Source organism: Rhodamnia argentea, chromosome 10 (genome assembly GCF_020921035.1).
Source record: "Rhodamnia argentea isolate NSW1041297 chromosome 10, ASM2092103v1, whole genome shotgun sequence".
In the NCBI taxonomy this organism is placed as follows: Eukaryota; Viridiplantae; Streptophyta; class Magnoliopsida; order Myrtales; family Myrtaceae; genus Rhodamnia; species Rhodamnia argentea.
Genome location: NC_063159.1, coordinates 12,285,277 through 12,308,663, shown reverse-complemented (window position 1 = coordinate 12,308,663; position 23,387 = coordinate 12,285,277). Strand labels below are relative to the sequence as shown.

Sequence of the window (23,387 nt, the reverse complement as noted above, 5' to 3'; positions counted from 1 at the left end):
TCTTCGTCAGATCTGGTCCTGTTTCACCACTTTTTTTGGCCTTTTATAAAGATAGATTAACGTTAGTCAAGCATGAGAAACCGTAAAATCACCTGTCCGTATGATCATCCATTTTCCCTCCGTAGCTGTAAAGCATGAGCTCATCTCCTAAATAAAGACAGCAGCAATAGAAGGAAAATCAGTGTTCTTGTAAATTTCATTTGACATCGTTTTTGTGTTATCTTTGATGAACACTCTACATCGACCGCTCTGTTTCGACATCATTGTATGGTCCCCTCGCTGTCTCGCAATTCGTTGCAGCTTTAACATACGCTTCAGAGACAAGTTCTGACTTCTTTCGAATCTAGGCATCACGACTGCAGTTCACGACTTCTACCACATTCTGTGATCATAGATCGCAAATTCTCATGCTATTTGAAACATTCGCAGATTGACTGGCAATATAGAATTAGCCCCCAAAACGATAGAGGCCTTTTGCAGGTTGTACCGATTATTTTGTTTGGTGGATGAATTGAGATGAAGTAATAGTGCTCAAATTACTATTACGACCAAACGCGCTTGTGAGTCCCCTGCCACAACAACCCATGACCCGTTAAGTAGATCCGAAGCATCAGAAGACCGCAGTTCCTGGAAATCACATTCAAGGACGGACTTTGATCTTTGCCAGCTCCACGGCAACTTGCGATACTAGGCAGACCTCTTGCTAGTGCCATTGGCATTCCTATCTGTATAGCTCAAGGGTCGCGTAAGTTTGGCCGGCTTCACATCCCAGACAATGTCGTGCAAGAGGGAGAGACAAGAACTGCGCGACTGTCGCAGCTTTGAACTTTCATAAACATTAATATCGATCATTCAGAGAAGCTTAACGAAGAATCACTCCTTTGTCGCTACTTCTATACATCAATGACGATTGTGCTATGGACAACTGAAACTGGAAGATTTTGCATTTAATCCGATCAATAATTAAGCATTCGTTGTTGTAACAGTTAAGGAATTAGGTGATATTTACATTATGATTAAACAGGTCCGGAAAGTGTTGCAACGCCCAACGTCTAACTTCAAGTTCATGTGCTACCAAAACTTGGTCAACCCCGTCAATTGGTCGCATGGCATCCATATCGTAGCTTCTCGAGACTTATCCTTTGACTAAAGAGAGGAGATTATTTTGCTTTTGCTTTGCGTGCATAAGCTCCGCTTTGCGACATTTATGTTGGAAGCCGTTGTCACCGTGTATCCATTGCCCATTGTCGACCGCGGTGCCGGGAAATTTCTCAGGGAGTCTTGTCATTTCAAAACGGCTGCTAGATTTCCTTTTGAGCAGTCGGCCTTTCTCTGGTGAGCCACTCTAGACAGCCGAATGGACTTTTGGTTTTTGCATCAATTTTGATGAAATGAACTACAGAAAATTGTTCGACCAAAAGAAAAAGAAAAGAACAACCAAAAATTGCAATTTACCTAGCTCCTTGTTGACGCTCAAAATAAATCACTCACTAAAACACGTGCCGCACACGCGAGAGATCGACACGTGTGGATCACGTGAGGAATCAACACACATGCAAAGCATGTGAGGAGTCGACACCTAAGCGGGACACGTGAAGAGTTGACACACATGATAGTAACATGAGGAGTAGGCGTTTCAATGGAGAATGAAGAAGGCTTATGCAAAGCATGTGACAATGCCGATAGGCATCGATTGGTGAGGTCATCAAACCAGTTGGTGACTTGCACGCCAATGAGGAACAAGGTTCAAGATCTTTTAAAGAGCGCCAAAGTACATAAAATTATACTCTTGAATTCTATGGCGGGAGAATAGTTTTGAGGCAAAGAGAGCAAACATTATCAGTCATTTGAGGTCAGCTCGAAGATCAAGTCAATTAGATTTGAAGAAGATAAAGGGCGCGCCAATTATTGGCGCGTAAGAGCTATAATCGCCGAAGAGCAATTATCACTCCAACCACTATAAATATCACTAGACAACCACAAAGTAAGTCCCCCTCGAATAAATGAATTTATCGCACTTATTTACTTTTCTTAGCTATAGCTTTTAGATTCTCGTCATCGAGTCAAACTTTGCTGTTTATCTTTATCCTAAATATTATGCCATCGAGTTAAACTCTGGTGCATTATTGTTATTGAAGCGTGTTCCAGGCATTATTATTGAGTCAAACTCTGACATTGCTTTGGGTGTGTCGATTCGTCAATTCGGGGAGAGATTGTCCCTACTAAGTCAACCCATCGAGTCAAACTCTGATTTGATCTATATTTTTGTAATTTCTTTTATTTCCATCTATATCAATTCCCATCGAGTTGTACTTGCGAAGGTCTCTATTGAGTCAAATTACGGACAAGAAAATAATTGTGTAATTCTATTAGAATCTTTGCAAATTTCACCTGTTGATATTTTGACTCTCGAGAGCTCTCTTGTTCAAGATCATCACATGACCTTTTATCACATTTAAAAAATCAAAGAACGAATTTCGATGAAAGATATTTTGTCACGAAGAAATTCAGGCGAAACACTAATATTTTGGATTTCTTCTTAAACCACATTGCCATCATGGGTTATTGCTCCTCGGAGTTGAATTTGGTCCGGGCCTCCTTATGACTGATGGACAGGGAAGAAGACACATGAGAAAAAGTGGAAATAGAGAGAAAACTAAATAGGTCAGAACGTTGGAGGACACACCTTGCGAACATGAAAGATCTCCTAATGCTCTTCTGCTTAATACTTGCCCCTCCTTGTAATTTGTCGGGTAGAGAAGTACCTTCTTGTAACCTTTCTTGACATCATTGGATAAGAGGTTATCAGTGGAACGAGTTGCCATCCATTGTTAGGTGCTAGGATCTAGTAGCCAAGTAGTTTATGGGTTTTATAAAACATCTACGTACGAACACACATAAGACATCTAAAAGTGCAAAAACAGACGCTGTGCAAGGTCGAGAGCAATGCACGTAGGTCTTTGCCGCTTGACAAACTCTTGGCTTCCCCAGCAATAGTTTTAGCCAATCTCTGCAATTGTAAGGTGTAAAAGGAGAACGAATGAACCAAATTTATATGACAGTTGAAAGATGCGCAATATCACAATTACGGAAAAAAAAAAAAAACTCACGTTTCTCTCTTCTTGCTCTCTCTGAGCAAGTAGATTGCGCCTTTTTTTTTTCCCGGCAAGAGTCTCAGCCTGAGGGCACCACGAGTTTAGATTAGTCATGAGAATTTCAAAAATCATTTTAAACCCTTTTCCTCCACCAATCTTCAACGTACTTCAAACTCCTTTTTCTTTTCTGCATTGATCCATCTCTCTCTCTCTCTCTCTCTCTCTCTCTCTCTCTCTCCCCCTCGCTGTATTCATTACATAGAAGAAGAACATAAACCTTTGGAATTATGCGTTATTCAAGTTCTTAAACCCTTAAACCTTTTTCCTTCACGGTGATTCTCTATGGGTTGCGGCTGCTAAGACCTGGATCAATGCAAAGAAGAAAAAGGAGTTTAAAGGACGTTGAAGATTGGAGGAGGAAAAGGGTTTAAGGGTATAAAGAACTTCAATTACGCACAATCCCAAGGGTTTCTGTTCTTCTTCTATGTATGAATACAGAAAGAAAAGAAAGAGAGAGACAAAGACACGTTTGGATTAACGCAGAGAAGAAAAAGGAGTTTGAAGGCTGTTGAAGACGCAATGCATAGAAGAAAAAGGAATTTGAAGTATGTTGAAGACTAGGAGAAAAAAGGTTTAAGGGTTTAAGAACTTGAATAACGCATAATTCCTAGGGTTTATGTTCTTCTTCTAGGTATGAATACAGCAAGGAGAGAGAGAGAGACCTGGATCAACATAGAGAAGAAAAAAGAGTTTGAAGGACGTTGAATATGCAATGCACGGAAGAAAAAAGAGTTTGAAGTACGTTGAAGACTGGTGGAGGAAAAGGGTTTAAGGGTTTAAGAACCTGAATAACGCATAATCCCAAGGGTTTCTATTCTTCTTATATGTTTAAATACAACAAGAAAAGAGACAGAGAGAAAGATACACCTGGATCAATAAAGAGAAGAAAAAGGAGTTTGAAGGACGTTGAAGATGCAATACACGGAAGAAAGAGGAGTTTGAAGTACGTTGAAAATTGGCAGAAGAAAATGGTTGAAGGGTTTAAAAACTTGAATAGCACATAATCCAAATGGTTTATATTCTTCTTATATGTACGAATACAACAAGAAAATAGGGAGATAAAGACAAGAGAGAGACACATACCTGGGCTGAACAGAAGAAAATGGAGTTGTAATACGTTGAAGGATGACGCAACGCACAGAAAAAAAAGGAGTTTGAAGGACAATGCAACGCACAGAAGAAAGAAGAGTTTGAAGTACAAAGACTCATGACCCAATGTATAAATAGGTGTAGGTTCTTCCGTGAGTCTACTCCTAAAGCTTCAAATCAACTATAATTCCATCCATTCATCGATCGCCATATGTCCCACCAGGCCCATGTTTCAAATTTCTTCGAAAACCTTTTTTGGTCCATTACTCTAAGAAAATGTTGGATTGTCCAACCACGCCAGCTCAATCAGTTGGCAAAACGTGGAGCCACGTCGGGTCCATGGGTCCCACTTATGAGCCTTGTACTGCGCCCCCTCTCTCTTTATTGATTATATCATCTCCCTTCTTTCTCTTTCTTCTTTTAAAAAAATCATCCACACACCTCCCCCCTCTCCCTTCTTTTGTCTCCCACGAAGTGAACAAATACAAGCACTGCGGCGATCCTCCGTCGGTAGCTGATGAGACATGGATCAACGCAGAGAAGAAAAAGGAGTTTGAAGGATGACGAAATGCACATAAGGAAAAGGAGTTTGAAGTACGTTGAAAACTGGCTGAGGAAAATGGTTTAAGGGTTTAAAAACTTGAACAACGCATAATCCCGAGGGTTTATGTTCTTCTTCTATGTACGAATACAACAAGAAAAGAGAGAGAGAAAAAGACACGCCTGGATTAACACAGAGAAGAAAAAGGAGTTTGAAGGACGTTGAAGACACAATGCACAGAAGAAAAAGAAGTTTAAAGTACTGTGAAGATTGACGGAGGAAAAGGGTTTAAGGATTTAAAAACTTGAATAACGCATAATCTCATGGGTTTCTTTTCTTTTTCTATGCATGAATACATCAAGAAAAGAGAGAGAGAAAGACACACCTAGATCAACGCAGAAAAGAAAAAGTGGTTTCAAGGATATTGAAGATGCAATGTACAGAAGAAAAAAGGAGTTTGAAGCGCGTTGAAGATCGGTGGAGGAAAAAGGTTTAAGGGTTTAAAAATTTGAATAAGTCACAATCCCAAGGTTTCTATTCTTCTTCTATGTTCAAATACATCAAGAAGAGATAGAGAAAGACACACCTAGATCAACACAGAAAAGAAAAAGGAGTTTGAAGGATGTTGAAGATGCAATACACGGAAGAAAAAGGAGTTTGAAGTACGTTGAAGACTAACAGTGGAAAATGGTTTAAGGGTTAAAAAACTTGAATAACGCATAATCCCAATGATTTCTATTCATCTTATATATACGATTACAGGAAGAAAATGGAGAGAGAAAGACGAGAGAGAGAGACACCTATATTCGTACAAGAAAATAGAGAGAGAGACACACACACACGCCTGGGCTACATAGAAGAAAATGGAGTTGTAACACGTTGAAGGACCCCGCAACGCACAGAAGAAGAAGGAGATTGAAGGACGATGCAACGTACAGAAGAAAGAGAAGTTTGAACTATGAAGAAGCATGACCTAACGTATAAATAGGTGTGGGTTCTTCCGTGAGCCTACAGAGAGCTCCAAGTCAACTATAATTCCATCCATTTATCGATCGCCACGTGTTCCACAGGGTCCACATTTCAAATTTCTGTCGTAACCCTTTTTTGATCCGTTGCTTTGAGAAAATGTTGGATAGTCCAGCCACTACACGTCACCGTATGCCAACTCAATCAGTGGGTGACATGTGGCGCCACATGGAGCCACGTCGGGTCCATGGTCCCACATATGAGCCCCGCACTATGCCCCCTCTCTCTCTTCATTGATTATGTCCTCTCCCCTCTCTCTTTCTTCTTTTCAAAAAATCACCCATTCACCTCCCCTCTCTATCTCCCCAAAGAGAACGACGAACCACCGCCGCGACGATCCTCAGCTTGTCGCAGCTATTGAGAAATGATGAAGGCGCCATGTGAGGTCGGGGTCGGAGGGCACCACCGATCTATCCCTCCCCTTCTTTCTTTTTTTCCCAAAGATCCTCCCAGACCTCACCCCTCTCACTCTCTCTTTGTCTAGCAAGAAGCGAATGATGCCGATCGTCGCCGCCATCCTCTGCCGGTTGCAACTGCGAGAAATTCTGAGATGCCTTGGTGGAGTTGGGGTTGGAGGGCTCGATGGCACCCATTATTTTCTCCCTTGCTCTTTTACATAAACACCCTCTCATATTCATCTTTAACCATTGACAATACCGCCATACCCAAAAATCGCTAGCTCCACTCCCGAGCAACATCCTCACCGCATCCAAGTGGCCCATGATGCACGCATAGTAAAGGGTCACGGAGTCCCACCGATCGCGGGCATTAACTTTGACGACGGTCACAAGGAGGTACCTGAGGCGGTTGACGTCGCCCGCACTAGAGGCTTCAAGGTACCGCCATTGGGGACCATCTTGAGCGCGTCAAAGGTACCAAGGTAGATACCATCATACCAGAGTCGAGCATCCAAGAAGGGCGCTTTGGGGCATTTTTCCTGGAGTGTTACCTGATAATTGGATTTGGGGATGATGGGGTAAGTGGTGTGGGCTGGGCTATGGAGTTGATTGCCTATTCTCCTTCATTTGCATCTTCTTTTAGTTCTGTTGTTTCTATGTTGCCATCCATGAGTGCTGAACCATTCCTATTTATAGAATAGGTACTGGTATATATAGTACGGATTGTGGATATATGTCACTACCTCTTTCCTGTTGTTCAATATGATTCGATCTATGTTTCATTACGTTTCCTTGAAAATCTTTGATTAAGCCTTACAACTTTTGTGTTGTACTTTTCAATAATGGAATGGACAGTTCATTAAAATTTGAGGGTTAACCCTCAAGTAATTTTTAATCCATAGCTAAGAAATTGTTTTGTGGGATTGTATAAAGGAATATAAGCTGAGAGATGTGAAGTTTCTAAGAGAATACGTAAGTCCGGGGTTTCAGTTGAAAATGGTCGACGATACTTCTACAACTTTTTGAGGAAACCTATAGATTCTAGTTTGAGATATCCTATTAGCCGCTAAAAACCTTATTACGACAATCCCATGATCAACATAGCTAGAATTTAGAAGCACAATAATGGTTTAAAGGAATTTGTGCACCTGATATGGGATCTATCGTTTTTGAAGTGGAATAGCGACGATCCAAAACTTAAGATCTTCTCCTCTATGACCCTCTATATCCCCGGCTTAATGAGATAGCCCCTCAATGATGTCAATCCATATGTGTTCTTTATGTGAGGATGTTATGAGTTCGTTCAGGACTAGAGAAGTGACTGAAGTGCTATTTATAGAGCTTTCCAGCCAGGCCCTCTCATCCTACATTACATGGACACGGCCTTTTGAAATTTTTTTTCGTGTCGGACACGTGGACACAATCACTGTTAAAATAGTTGAAAGGCCCAATTTTTCTTAAAATAGTCAAAAGGCCCAACAGGCAGCCACATCACCTCAGCCCACTCAACTTGCTGCTTTGTATTTCCTTTTTATTAGAAGCTTTCCATCACTTTCATTGTTTTTCAGCCCATATGGGACACTTGACAGCCAACTCATGGTGGCTTGCCACATTGCGCCTCCTTTTTATTGGAGCTTTCCACCACTTTCTTTGTTTTTCGGCCAATGTGGGACACGAAACTTGAGTTCAGGTGTCATTGTGACTACAAAAAATTGATAATTTATCATGTATATATAAAAATATATATTTAATATACAACGTGTCCTAACGTGTTGGAATTCTCTATTTTTTTAGAATTCACGTGTCGGCGTATCGTGTCGTGTCGTGTGGTGTCGTGTCGCGTGTCCGTGTAACATAGCTCTCATCACGGGCCGAGTTCAACTTCGGTCCACACAATGCCGGACCCATGTTAGACTAGTTAAAAATATGTATATTTTACGTTATTAGACTAACTCCGTAAACGATAAATTAATTCCGTAAAATGGTGAATTACAATCTCAATTAATATAAGCTCACATTAGGAAAACCTTACATATCCGTCATAAGTTTACACCTCCGACTAATATATAGTGACTCATATTTTCATTTAATCTTATGCAGAGAAACCTCACTTCTTCCAGTTTGTTCCCAATGAGAAGCAGGTATCTGGCAAGAGTAGCCCAAGTGCGTGAAGTAAGGGCCAAAACGGCGAGGGAGATCATCAAGAAGGTAATGTATATATTGATGCGGTTGATGTGGAAGGTGGTGGCATCCTATACAGTTTCGATAGGGTTGTATGTGACATCCCTTCGACCAAATAAAGAAAAAAATGTATAAGAATTTATAATAACATTTTGTCATTCTAGTTAAGGGATAAACAAGTTAAAAGTCCGCAACGTATGAGGATATGCACCATTTCTCGACACTTTAAACCTTTTGAGCAATTGGCTGCACACCAAATTTCTAAAATAAAGCTTGTTGAACCTGACGTGGATACACTATTGGGCATCGGTATGCTCACCCGATATAGATAACCTCGAGTCACTCACCGAATGATGCATTCCACGTTATTAGTTGGAAATAATCGAATAGATGAATCAATAGATGAATACCGACATATATGCCCGTCAATTGCATGCATTAGTAGATCAATTCCCAGTATTTGATTTTATTCAGGTAAGACATAAAAACATTTTGGACGAAGTTTCAAGCGGAAGAAATTGAGTCTGGTGGACCAATAACTCCTAGAATGGAAAATTTAGTGTAACATGTCATGCACCATGATAATGTTTTGGCGGAATATACAAAGAATTCTTCTAGCATTTGCTCTAATCTTGGAAAAATTGTCCAAAAAGTTATAAATTTATTGCATGTTTGCCAATTCAGTTTTAAGCCTTTTAATTGTGTCAATTGAGTCCTAAACCTACATACTTAAATCGTAGACCTTCTCATTAAAACAGATCAAACTGATTATTATCAAAATGATTCAAATTGTTTCAAAGACCCATCATGCACTTTTTTTTTCTTTTTTTTTTGCATTGGGCTCTTTCATTAACTTATCGAAATATCGGTTAGTCCGCCATCTTTTTTTCTTGCCAATAAGGAGATGGCTCCATGTGTTCCGATTCATTATTTTGGTTTTGACTCGGTAGCGCTATCAAAGTGTTTCAAAGAAGGGTTATCTTGACGTAGGTATGCTTCTTGCCGAGATTAACCTAAGTTAAATGGAGTCTCTATTGCCCCGCTTAAAGAACCAAATATGAAACTTCTTACACATTTTGTCAACTGTGTCCATCCGGCCAATTTTGACCTTTAATCGCCGATGTACACAATTTTTAATATATTAATATCTTGCTTGTGGAGCTATGTTCTACAATTATGCTTCGTAAGTAATTTTCGAGTTGGGTGTTTGATACAATGGTTCGGCCTTTTTTGTGCAACTTTCATCTCTTCATTGCGGTTGCATTTAATTTGTGCGAATCGGTTTACCTTAGAAATAGCGGCGGCGTGTGTGTGGGCAATAATGTGGGTAGAGTTTTCGGTATCTGAAGAAAGGAAAAGTCTTGGAAGAATTTCGTCATTTTAGAAGCAAAAATTTGTATGGTTTTAGGATGAGAACGATTCGGACAGAGACTTATGGTCTACGTGACAATGATGTTATCTTAAAAAGAAAAAATAGGTTTCAGATTCTTTTCTTGTGGAAAATGTGAAATTTCATCCACCTTACTGATGAAAAAAAATCATATTGGGACTTGAAGGTGCCAATTTGGTTCACTCGTTTCCTTGGATGAGCACTGGTATTTGGTTTTACTAGAAGCTAGAGAAAGTTGATTTACTACCTTACATTTTAACAATCAAAAGCTTAATTAGTTCTTTGCTTCATAGATCCTAATTGAAAAAATGTTGTCCTGGTGGACTCATTTGCATTGGAGATGTCATGGGTGGCAATAGCTAAGTTCATTCCTCGTGTGGATGAAAGAACTAACAAATTTGTCCCCTCTGCAAAGGGTCATTTGATGGAGCAAAATATCAATTTTTTTACTCCTTAGTGAAAAATCTGATTTTCAAGTGTAAGTGAGGATGATCTCGTTTTCTTCATGGTTGACACAAGAATGGGTTCTCCTTGCTTCTTTCTCCTCAGGAACAAAGGAGTTGATATTAGCTGCCGGAGTCATTCCTCTTCTCGAGGAAATGATATCCAACCATAACTCATCCATGAGCAACGGCTCTATGCATCTGAATCTTTCCTTCCTTGAAGATGCCAAGCCCATAATCGGCAGTGGCAAGACTAAGGCTGTACCCTTTCTGATTCGGCTTCTTAAAGATGAAACTGCACCTCCGTGCAAGCTTTTGATGCTCTTCATGCCCTTTACGATCTCTCGACCTACCACAACAATATTGGATCCCTGCTTTCGGCAGGCATTATCAGTGGCCTTCAATCTCTTCTTGCAGATTCCAGCGACCAAATGTGGACAGAAAATGCAACAGCTGTCCTTATAAATTTAGCTTCAAGCCAATCACGACAAGATGAAATGGTGTCTTGCCCTGAACTCTTTTAAATGTACTGGACACTGGAGAGTCCGTTGAGCAGGAGCAAGCTGCGTTGATGTCTTTTAGTTTTGTGTTATGGAAATGACAAGCGCATTCAAATGGTGCGACAAGAAGGTGTTATACCTGCATTGGTGTCCATTGAGGGAGAGAAAAGGCTCAGAAACTTTTGATGCTGTTCCGTGATCAAGGGCGACCAGATCAATCTCCTGCCAATGTGAGCCAACGGCATCATCACCAGCTGGAGGAAACGAGTCACCGGACCGTGTCATCAGCTCCAGAAGCCAAGCCGCTCTGTAAGTCCATATCTAGGAAGAAAACAAGCAAAAGCTGGGGCTTTTTATGGAAGAGCAAGAGTTACTCGGTCTCCCAGTGTTAGATGGCATCGCAATCTGCATATTTTTCGGTGGTATCTTCTTTTTCTGCTGGGCAGTTTTTGATTTTGTTGAGACAAAAAGGAGATGTACAGTTCCCCCATGCAATGAAAGGCTCTCTCTCTCTCTCTCTCTCTCTCTCCCAGTAAGCGGATCTGATTAAACAAATTCAGCGGTACAAGGTGAATCTCACCAGCGAATAATGAATCTGATATTACAAATTTTACACTTCCAAGTTCATTCTCAACATGTTATTACACCCCAAGAAAATAACTCAAAACACTTGTTAGGCGTGTAAACACACATCAAACCAAATCAAGTCCTCACAACTCATTGATACAAGTTGAATTATCACAGTGTTTCAACACACCACTATCATGACTTGCCTATACTTACCATGAGGCTCAACTAAACCTAAAATTAGCAAACACCAACCAACCAAGTCAAAAATACTAAGTAGATTAATCAACTTAGCGTTTAGAGTTTCAACTTACTTTGAATAAAACTTGAACAAAACTCAAAGCTCTAACAACCTTGTACTCATGGAAGATGAAATCTTGCTTTTCAATCCCAAGATTGAAAGTGGAAGAAAATTTCTTTCAGAGTCTAAAGATAGAAGTGATTCTGAAAATAGAAGCGAGTCTGGAGATCGAAGGTTACCGCCAAGGTGAAAATGAGTCTGATATTAAAAGTGATGTTTTGAAGTTAAAAAGTTAGGTGTAGTTTTGCATGCTAATATGTGGCGTGTTTACAAAGCTTCCTTCTAATACATAGCCAAGTGGAAAGGATGGTTGATGACTAATTCGTGAGGAAAAATTATCAAAAAAACCCTAAACCTTTCACACTTTTGTCAATTCAGTCTTAAACCTTTTAAATCTATTGATTTAGTCCTAAACCTTTTCACCTTTTGTCGATTTAGTCCTATTGGCGGGAAATCGTTAACTTGACATTGACAGCTTTGACGTGGAAAAATTTTAATAATTTTATACAAAAATTCCAAAAATTATTTTATTTTTTCGTTTTTTTAGGTTTCAAGCTTTAGGGGCCGGCGAGCTAGGCCCAACGGGGGGCAGCAACCCCCGTCGGACCCTTCGTGACCCTTGCCCAAGGTGTGGCGAGGGTCGCTGGGCCCCGCCGGCTCTCGCCCAGGGGTCGTCGGCCCCTAAAGCCAAAAACCTAAAAAAAAATTAAAAAATTAAAAAAAATTAAATTTTTATAAAATTATTAAAATTTATCCACGTCGGCATCGCCCGGTGCCACATAAGACAACCGACGTCCACGTCAGCGATTTTCAGTCAATATGACTAAATCGCCAAAATGTGAAAAGTTTAAGACTGAATTGATAAATTTAAAAGATTTAGGACTTAAATTGATAAAAGTGTGAAAGGTTTAGGAGTTCTTTGACAATTTTCCCATTCTTGTGGTGATGACACTTAACCTTCTGTGTCGAAAGACAGAAAGATTTCTTAAGCTTAACAAGACGTGGTTTTAACATGCAAGTTTGCAAAGAAGCAACTGGTAACAAGTGGATATGTTTTGTTTAATCTATGGCTAAGTGGAAGAATGTTTGATGACTAATGTTTAATGAGATGATAGTTTAGGTGTCAAGATTATGGTAAGAGTCTGAATTTGAATGACAAAAACCCTTCTCCTTCGGCCAAGTAGGGAATAAGTTATCATTAGTGTAAGTACATAACTATTAGTAGAAATTAACTAAGGTTTAACTAAATATAATCCACGACATCTCGAATTCACCAAATTATGGGTAAACCATACCGAAAGCTAGGAAATATTCCGATTTAATAAATTTAAAATTCAAATATCTTCAAATATCAAATTCAAAGTATACCGTCTCCCTTTTCTACAATATGACGGTGAACCATCATCTCTCTACCCATCAACGTATTTCTCAACATCTATCAATTTAATCTTAAAATACCGTAATGGTCTTGGAAAACCACTCTAAATATCATAGCCGAACTTTGAAAATTTCGGACGTCGCATTGTTTGGTTCAATTAAGTTTTGGAAAGCAGTTAGTGCCCATTATGGTGAAGGGGACTATGAGACAAGGTTCGGGCAACGACCCATTCTCAGACTAAGGCAAATGACTGCGTTATCGTACCAAAGTCACATGGCCATGCCCCAATGATCATCCATTAGGTGGCCACGCCTTGTCTTTAAAGAGACTGTGCATTGATAAACATGATCTATTGTACTGCCAGTTGGGGCTTCAAATTGGAGACATTAATGGATCGATAAGGTAGTACAAGAGGAACTGGTGAAGAGCCTCGATCGATAGGTCTTCCGTGTGGAGATATAGAAGGTCATCTATCATTGTCCAGGGCAAGTTAACATATAGACTTGCCTCCAAATGCAATTTTGCTTTGGCAATGAGCTCAACTAGGGCAATGAGGACTCAGGCCTAGCTTGAATAAGGTCATGACACGTGTCTCGTCATCGATATCGTCCATATCAGCAACTATATATTAGGAAATCAAGCACGGTCGAACCACACATGCATGTCCTATGTACTAGTATAAGGAAATCAAGCATGGTCAAACCACACATGCATGTTCTACGTACTAGTAAGTGCTCGTGGGTTGGCGCGGAGCACCGCTTATGATTTGGACATTACAATAAAGATACATGAAGATATGCACTGATAATTTCTAATTTCTTTACGAAAAACCTATACCAAAATAGTTATATATTAGGATGTCAAGGGAAAATGAAAAACTCCATAGAAAACATTGCTGTTAGTTATCTAATGGACTTTATCGTTCTCTTTGTTATTGTCATCTCTATTAGTTAAACCCTTGTACTTTTTTTGATTGGTCGGTATTAGGTCTGTCGAGAGATCGCAACAAAAGCTCCATATCTTCATCGAAAAGATCGCCAAGAGAAAGCTCAAGTTTGGGCCCGTTAACATATCCAGTTAGACTCACCTTCATTAAAAAGCTTAAATCAATAAGTCATGAGTCAACTAGAATATATAAACTACTCCAAACCACACAAAATTTTGGATATGGGGTTTTTCTAACACAACTCACACGTGTATTTCAGTAATTTTCCTTTCAAAATATCTCAACTTGAATTTCTATCAACAGCAAACTCCATCCCTTGTCTATTTCTCCCGACCAAACAATGAAGTATGTCATCGGACCAACGTTGCTACATCACAATGCCCACTATCTAAAAATCAAGTTAGTCACCAGATTCCTTACTTGAGATATTCACCAAACGGAGGAACAAAGGATATCGTTATCCAAAGTTGGTTATGTTGGCTAGAGATGCGGAAACAAACTACACTACACAAGGCTATGTAGATTCAAAGTTTTTTCTCTTTTGCCTGCTTTGCAGTTGTGACCCTCATTTTCAACGTTTCTAATTCGGAATCATAAATTGTTTGAATCACAACTACATTTAGTATGATCGCAAGAGAAAAAGAATTGCTTATAATCTATTCAATGATCAACCAAGAAAGTTGCTTTATGAATAATTGATTCATGCTCATCGAATAAAATGAAGAAGGCCCCAAAGGCCCCTAATGAGTAAAAACTCATCAATACATTTGTTCAAGCCGAAGGGCATGATACATGAAGTTCAGTAACATAAGCAGTCATAACTCAGGGATCTCAACTGTTTCACTGATGGAAAGATGCGACAGAAAGTATGATCTACTGTTCTCAGTTTTCATTAATGCCACAATTTGAAAGTAAAAAGGACCATAGGAGAAAAGAAGAGAGCTGAGAATGCCTAAAGGACCGGACCCTCACTGACCTAAGAAACATACTATACTATCTTTTGCGCAACGGTCAGAACTGACAATCGAAACCTAAGGTTGGAACTCAATAATTTGACAATTTAACAACTAGATAATGATTTTGGCGTTATACCTACCACAATGCTGCATTCAAGTAAAGAACAAGCACTACACATAAGTACAGACATGCATGCCCACTTAACAATACCTGATATGTTTGTGCAGGACCACAAAAAGATGTCTTGCATCCTCGACATGCAGATATATGCCAGCCTTGCCTGATATTGTCCATCATCAGCAAGAAACTACTCTAGAGGAATCCAGACCATATATGATAGGGCACCAGATTGGATGGAGTTTATCAGGCCATATCCAGATATAGCAAAATATCTAAATCACTGAAACTTAATAGGGACAAACCCAACCTCTTAGACAACCCTTATCGGTTGACCATTTGTCGATACTTCATAGTTTAAACTTCTTCACCTTCTATGTTTCTAAACTTAAAACCAGGGAAACAAAAGGACGAGGGCGAGGCAGCTCATCCTCGGAGAAGATCTGTCCAAATTACAGTAAAACTTGTGTTTATTTAGTCTCATTCTTTTCCTCGGAATTCAACCACCTTGCTCTGATCAGCATCCCTTGACAGTGGACTACTACGAAAAAATGCACGATGTCCCAACAGAACCAAATTAAGAAGCTTTCTCCTTGCCCCATAAACAGGATTTGGGTCGATTAAACATCCTCTTTCATAAGCTTCTCTGAGGAACACAGTGTGTGTTTTCCCCTTGGTTGAGAGATAAAATATCCCAGGATGATCCAAGAACAAATCCCTAATATTTATATCTATTTCGAACCATTTTCTAAAATGACTAATCTTCTCCACTTCAACCATCTTTTCCATGGTGAGACTCAAGAATTCATGAACAATAGCAACTGCTCGTTTCTCCAATGCCATGATTGCAGCCTTAGACTTCCTCTTTTCCCTTATCCCCTCATATGGCCCCACATAGGGCAATATCTGCCATTCCTTAACCTTAGCCTTCAAGTCCTTGCTCAGTCTCATACCCGAAGGAAAACCATGCTTAAAACTGAACCTAATTTCAGTTCTATCAACGTGACTGTTTTCCCTACAACACTCGGTAACCCTCCAATTTTCAACTGCTGCTGTAACATGATTTTTTTCCTGAATAACATCAACCAACTTCAAGATATGAGTATTTGGTTCATGACCATCACAAAGTCTGAAGAGACTGGAATTTCGAGAAATAACAGAATCCTCAAAGTCATCTGGGAGACCAAGCTCCCTCCAAACCTTGAAAACAGCATGAAGTGGCAAAGACTCTGTAGGAGTCATTAATAGAAGGCGAACTAATCAGTCTACAACAAGGGGCATTGATGCTTTGATTGCCTGACTTTCTTCTAGAGCAATTTCAATGGCAGCATCTGTTAATTTGCAAAAGGGTTGAGACTTATTAGTAGCATAAAATATTTGGAAGATGTGGGGGTATTTGCGGAGGAAGGAGGTAGCACCACGATTCAAGTGGAGCTTCTGGGAGAGCCTATCCAAGGAAGTCCAATGAAATTGATGACGAAGGGTTGATGGAAGCAAGGATGAGGTCTTGAATTGCAACCACTTTGAGAAGGTTTTTGTACTTCTCCATGAGTTTTTCGAATGTGGGGTCTCTGGCCCTGGAGGCTACATAACGTGGAGAGGTTGTTTTGGTTCTAGTAGTCATGAATACAAAACAGCAGCATCTGGAGGGTTTAGAAATGAATCTCCAATTCATTCTGACAAGGAAAGTTCAAGATTTTTCTACCTACTAATCTATCCCATTAAGCATGCCAGTCCTTTATTTTGAAAAGCTCGTGAAGAAAGCTTTGGGCTTACACCAGCAATTGCACCCCAGAAACACACATCCACAAGGACATGAAGAGCTGACTAAGAGTTTTCCCCAGTAATTTCAGATAGAAATATGGTGATTGCTGAGTCCTAGAGAAACCCCCATCCTTCTCCTCTTTATCTCTAGAAGCCTGCACTCAGAAAGAATCTTGAAAAAGTTATTGCAAATAAATGTATGGACACAGAGTGCTCATCAGCTACATAATTGGGCACTCAAAGCTAACCACAAGCAGGATGTTGATCGACCAGATATAAGCTAATCATAGTCTACATAGAAGTGAACAGAAGGACAAAACAAAAAACTAAACTACTCAAGTACTAAAATAAAAGACTTACCTTAAGTATCCACAAGACAACCAATTTTCCACGTGATTGATGACTAATTTGAAAAATTCTTGCTCATGGCTGAGCACTTGCATCAGGAACATTGGTATCTACCAATAATTTAAACTTGAGAATCTTATCGATGCAGGCAACTGGTTTTACTTGCTTGCTGGGACACAGATTTGGATTCATATTGCATCTGCCAGAGGATTTGTTCACTTCAGATGGCCCTATCTCTTCAGGAACGATGGGGGACGTATCCACATAGATTGTACACGTTCTTTTTAAGATGCCACCTAAGAATATGAGGATGACTGCTTTCTCTTATAAAGAAAATCTGAGCAATACAACATTTTCACAAACAGTCAACCGCCTTTCTTTATGTTTAGAGCGGCATCAATTATACTCAAGGACAAGATGAGAAGCTCATCTAAGATGTTTCTGAGCCAAACAAGAAGATGCAACTTTGTGATGATGATAATAATATAGATCAAGAGGCTAGGGAAAGTCAAGGCCTATAGAAATATGAAAGAAAAGGTTCAAGAGAAACCTTATGAAGTTAGTTCTTCTCAAGTACTTAATAAGAAACAGAGCACATGTACCCTGTCCCACTTACTGCAGAAAAGGCTTTATTGTCCTGGATTCCTAAATTTTTCCAGTAATTGCTAAGCAGGTATTATAGTGGCAAGAAATGAAGATATGGGCAATGAAAAGCATAAAGCATGACACTCAAATGGGAAAGATGATCATTTGACATATAGGTAGTGATTAGAGAGAAAGGTAGCTATTGATATAGGAGCCACATGAGGCCTACAAAAAATGATTTCTCCTTCACAATGAAGCACAATGGCAGAAACTAAACTTCCTTTTCTTTTCCCATGGTAAGAAAGTAACTTCCTTGATCAACATCATGGCTAAAATTCAGAGCATGTCTGGATTAATTTTTCCTTTCTAATTTAATCTAAATCTTGCAGTGCATGTACTTTTTTCTTTTTAAACCCTCAACACCTGAAACTTTCGCATCATATATATATTGTCGAGTAGATTAAAATTAATTTTTTCGTAACTTTTAAGATTTACGTAATATTTTAAATTTTGGCGAGAAAGCAAAAATGTACTTTTTCACTATGCAGAATGCAAGACCAAGAAGCTCTCAATCCCCTTAATTGCCTAAAAGTAGGTAGCTCTTGATTGAACGATGATGGGTAGGCAGCCAATGATGAAAGCATTAAACGTAGAATTTCAATAACTATTCTTTTGACATTCTATTCCAGTTTGCAATGGTCACTACTCTAATAATTACCAACAGAACAATAGTTCCCCAAATCCCCTTGCCTCTGAAAAGACATGGTAATTTGCTTTTACAGCTCCTTTTACACTACAATTGGCTTCTTAAAACATGGAAAAGATGTCCGTATATCAAACTTCCTGAAAGCCAGAAAACTAAAAGTTAATGGAATCCCTCATGCTTTTTAACGCATAAGATCCTCTTATCAAAGAAGACTCACCCTCTTCGGTAAGAGCAATACATGTTCCTATTGTTTCCTCATAATGCCCAATCTGCACCAAAGGAAAGCATAAGTTAAAGAGCAACTAAATTCAAGTCCACGTGAAATCTCACAATTACATGAAAATACTTAAGTAAAATTATGCACGTTTTACATTGCATGCAGTACACCAAACATAACTACGAAATGGATTTAGAGCAAAGGTAATATCAACAATTCACTCAGAGATAGAGCAAAAGAAGACTTCCGTAGATAGGGGCGAATACTAACATGAAGCTGAATGTTTTCCCAATAAGACTCACTAGCGTTTCTTCAATACAATTATGGTTGTGAAACCAAGGTAATACTGACGCTAAGTCCAACTCTTTCATTGAGGTAATATAACCATGTAAAAAGGATATGACATGACATGAGTGTGGTTGCAAACAAGAGTCTCTTCATCTCAAGAAGAAAAATGCCACGTGCGTGCCTGAAACAAGAGTCTTTTCACCTGTTTCAGGATAACATCACAAGATGACTATTTTACTCTTGTGAATTGGAAGTACACTGAAATTAGAAAAGATAATTGAAATGAAAGCAAAATGCATTCTATATAACAGTGTGTTTACACCGAACCAGTCAAAGAACCGGCATTAGTTCAAGTTCACCGCCCAACCGATGGGACCCTTGCTAGTCAACAAAGTTGGAGAATTTACTACTACAATTATACACACACGAATATGTGTGTGAGTGTTTATTATGCCCACTTACAACATCATGAGCATCTACCCCAATGGATAAGGTGTTCTTCCATCCACAAGAGGTCAGTGGGTCGATTCATTCTTGCCTCAGGTCATCAATTTTTTTTTCACTAAGTCAAAAACTTAGTCAAAGATCCAGTCATACCAGTGGCCAGAACTGGGTTAAATGGTTGAATTAGGAATACACCGGGTTTGACCAGTACAACTAATTGAGAAAAACCGGAAAGGATCATGGTCTGGTTCAGATCCAACCTGTTGAATTAGCCAGTCCGGCCCCGGTTTGAAACCATTGTTATGAAGCAGGGCAATAACATAGATAAACCACCAAGTCATACAATACTTCAACAAAACACACACGCATTGCACATGAAACTAGGACATATGTTCTCCCTTAAGAATTCAACAAAAATAATTTCTTGATTCTGAAAAGTGAAAATCTTTGCTTTCAAATAATGAACCATTTTAGCTTTTATTCGTGAAACAGACAAATTTATCCAAGGGCATGCGAATGTTGTTTCCATGTAAAAGATAATCTTATGAAACTATGTACAATACACAATTAGTTTTAGATAATAATGCCAGCTTATGGCACAAGACAATATAATATGCAAGCATTATATGCGACTTTGTAACACTTCACTAAAAATATACATGTTTTTAACTATTAACATCTCATTGAGTCACTTTAATTGTCTACATACATAACTGAATCTGCTGTTAAAAAAATCTGTTGATAAGAAAGGTATAGAACTGAACCAATTTGACTACTACAATCCATGCAACTATGTTCTGCACCTGCCATGTCATTATAAATACATAAATTTTGGAGTATATAGACAGAATTCTGAATAATTAATCACATTTAACCATGCTATTCTGCTTTTAACAGATTGAGGTGCATTAACTTACCACATCTAATATGAAGGAACAACAAATAAAACATATGTTGAACCAATATACTAAGTTTATTGACAAAATTAGCTACAGTTACATGTTTACATCAGGTTTAGGTCTACTTTTGCAATTAACTAAATCGAAAAGCATTATCGATCATGAGATGATGCTACAGATTCAGGGCCTCATATTCTACTGGCTGCAAATAATTTAACATATCAATGATTTCATCATTATTTACTGCTGCATATATAGTCACTCTGAATAAATTTAGGGAAGAGATGGAGGAATGGAAGGAGAAGGCATGTTATAAAATGGTTACAACAAGTAAAAAACCCGACCATATGTCAGGACACGAACTGCTAGAAAGAAACAACTCTCAGAAGAAACTATGCATCACAAAATTTCTTATCTCGGTTCCCGCCAAAAAAATAAAACATGTGAATTTGAAAAAGAGCTTACCAGCTTCAATTTGTTATCAATGACCAATATGGGACTCAATGTATCCAAACCCTGCAATACAGAAAATATTCATTGATAAACAATCTGACTCGATGAATGGCAATGAACATAAGTTTCCATGGAGGAACCAAAAAAGAAGCAAATGGTCAACGAAAACATTCTGCTAGCTCAAAAGGAGATGGCCAATCTACGACTATGAGACAGTGTTAAAAGGCCAATGAACCTGCTAGCATGTTTGGTGGCTGGAGAGTGTTTCAAGTCTTAATCAAATGATTTTTAAGATAGTAGAACATCAACAGTGGAAAGGACATACTGATGCCAAGTAATAGCATGTTCCATCTATTTTTGGTTCAAGCACATTGTCTATCCAGTGATTATTGTACCATAGACCATAGGCCCCACAGTATTTTGGTTAAGCACTCGATAGAGCTGTAGCTAGAAACCGCATATCTGATCACCATGAGCTGATTAAAAACCACAGATATAAAGCCAGAAAACTGCTAAACAACGTAAGTTTGCAAGTCTGAACACATACAGATAAGACATATGGTGCATTTGGCAGAATGTCGAACTGCTCAGAGACAGAGTCAAGATCAAGTAGGACATATTCTTCTTCAATCTCTACAGCATCACGCATCACATTTGACTCCATGGTTCCATTACCTACAAAGATTATACAGTTCAATGCTTTTGAGTTGCAATAGGTTTATCTTCGTCAAGGACAACTAGTCAACTGCAGAGGAATCCAGGAACTGTTAAGGATACGGGTCGTGTAGAAAAGACAGGCTTATAAGAAATTGACAATATTATAGGAAAGAAATGAAAGACAAGATTGGATGTCCATATCCAATGTCAATTGAACAGAGCCTAGAAAACTATATGATTTAGCCTATCCATTACCAACCTCACGATCTATACGAGTTCTATTGCTCCTTTCTCACCAAATATCTATCAATGGTTATGCAAGAGAGATGAACATTAATAGGAGCGTAGCAAGAAAGTTCTCCCAGTTGGGAGCAATATGATACTCAACAGGGACGAGAGCAGCTAAGTCATCGGAGCTCCAAGTTGCCAGAGAAAGCAAAACCTCGTGGAGATTTGTACAGACCTGGCCAGGGTGAAAAATCGAGCGAGTCAGCGTCGAGCACTCAGCGAGTCGGACAGAGGTGTCGTCCGACGCGTGAGGACACGACAGAAGTGATATATCGGCTGTGAATGTTAAGCGTGGAACGAAAAAGAGTCTCCCTCCTGGCTGCGACTCGCCGGGCCTCCTGCTTGTACGGCGGTCGGCAGCGAGATGGATGGAGGCGCGGTGGCTAGGCTGTGGCGTCGATTGCGTCAGTCGTGGTCTGCAGGGAGGAATAAGCTGCACCGCAATAGTCGAAGTCAAAAATCACAATAATCGGCAAAAAAAAAAAAAAAAAGAAGGGAAATCAGGGTTTTTAGAGGGACCAAAGGGAAACTTCCAATTTGACCCCCCACACTTTTGGGGCATCCCAAAATTGTTCCCTTTTAGTTTAAGGGCATGTTTGTCCACACAAAAGAAATTCCCTCACGCTCCATTTGCTTGTAAGGATGAGCGTGATTCCAAGTAAAATCCAAAATCAATAGTCATGCAATATTCTATAGTGTTTAGTAATGAGTATAATCTAAAATCAATAGTTCGAACTTCTATTTTCAGCGATATCAATAGCTGAGACTTTTAAATTATTTATATTTTTCGTATTTCTAAATGTGATAAATATGAATCGCGATCAATGGATTATAGTCAGAGAATGATCGTTGTAATCGTTCATTTAATGAATGGTAATTAGATGTGACCTGAAATATACCGAATTTTTTTTTTAATCGTTCATTTAAAAACACAAGTGAAAGCTAAGTCAAACATTGGAGCTTTTGAAACAAAACCTGACAAGAAAGAATATCACATGTCAGATGGTATAAGTTATAGGTTTCATGTTTCAAAAGTTGGGAAATCGATTCCAACAAGTAGGTTCCAATTGGCCCGGAACATCTCACCCCTATTTGTTTTGTAAAAAATGAATGATTTGAAAAATATTTTTTCTAAAACTAATCATTTATACGACTTACAAAAATCAATAAACGATAAATATTTTTATTATTCATGGAAATATTTAAGCGTGAATTTTTATCAATATTGAAAACTTTTTTCATTAACTAATTTTAATTAATACAAGCGGTTGCTTCTAAAAAAATTTATTTTTCAAATCATTGATCCTTCGTGAAATAAACAAAGGCTCCATGTTTTATTCATAGGGCATGCATCTTTCGTCAATCAAAGCCCGGTCTCCACAATTCACCAACTCAAAACTTGCAGAAAAGGCAAATATGTCATCGCTTCTCAAACCTCCAACATCAAGCAATTGAACACATCCTCTTGCTTTAATACTATTTTTTCCTTAACACGCGCTTTCTTAACCTGCATATTCTCAACTTACACTGAGGCCGGTACAACCAGCAAACCCAGAAACCACAAATTGAAGTGACCATAGCTCAGCAAAGCACAAACGAACGTAATAAGTTGACCGAACACCATGAAAATCATAAGTCAAAGGAAAAAATAAGAATCTGGAATTACCAACACAATTTTCTACAAAACGACCTTCGTTTTCAACACGAATAGAAAGGTGGGCGTGGGTTGATGGAAGAGAACTCGACGAC

At 39.0% G+C, this 23,387-nt stretch overlaps 1 protein-coding gene and 1 pseudogene across 5 annotated transcripts; both read right to left on the bottom strand.

Moving 5' to 3' along the window:
• Window positions 1-14,741: 14,741 nt before the first annotated feature.
• Window positions 14,742-17,247, bottom strand: LOC115753924 (annotated as a pseudogene).
• Window positions 16,945-22,118, bottom strand: LOC125312443. 5 transcript variants are annotated; one of them, XM_048271663.1, is made up of 6 exons: window positions 21,814-22,118; window positions 21,241-21,438; window positions 20,706-20,756; window positions 20,106-20,144; window positions 18,602-18,661; window positions 16,945-17,356 (listed from the first exon to the last, which is right to left on the bottom strand). In XM_048271663.1, the coding sequence occupies exons 2-6, from the start codon at window positions 21,355-21,357 to the stop codon at window positions 17,177-17,179; spliced, it is 447 nt and encodes a 148-aa protein (XP_048127620.1). In that variant the 5' UTR covers window positions 21,358-21,438; window positions 21,814-22,118; the 3' UTR covers window positions 16,945-17,176. The 5 variants fall into 5 exon arrangements, with proteins under 5 accessions (XP_048127620.1, XP_048127622.1, XP_048127621.1 ...); XM_048271665.1 differs by having other exon boundaries at window positions 16,945-17,361; window positions 18,610-18,661; XM_048271664.1 differs by having other exon boundaries at window positions 21,241-21,368.
• Between the last annotated feature and the right edge of the window lie 1,269 nt (window positions 22,119-23,387).

What these genes read in the sequence shown, in the direction of transcription:
- LOC125312443 (XM_048271663.1), bottom strand. Translation starts at nt 21,357, where the DNA reads ATGGAGTCAAATGTGATGCGTGATGCTGTAGAGATTGAAGAAGAATAT. An exon ending in TTGATAACAAATTGAAGCTG is followed by an intron (nt 20,145 to 20,705) that starts GTAAGCTCTTTT and finishes ATGACATGGCAG; the next exon opens with GTGCAGAACATAGTTGCATG. An exon ending in GGATTGTAGTAGTCAAATTG is followed by an intron (nt 18,662 to 20,105) that starts GTTCAGTTCTAT and finishes CCTTTGGTGCAG; the next exon opens with ATTGGGCATTATGAGGAAAC.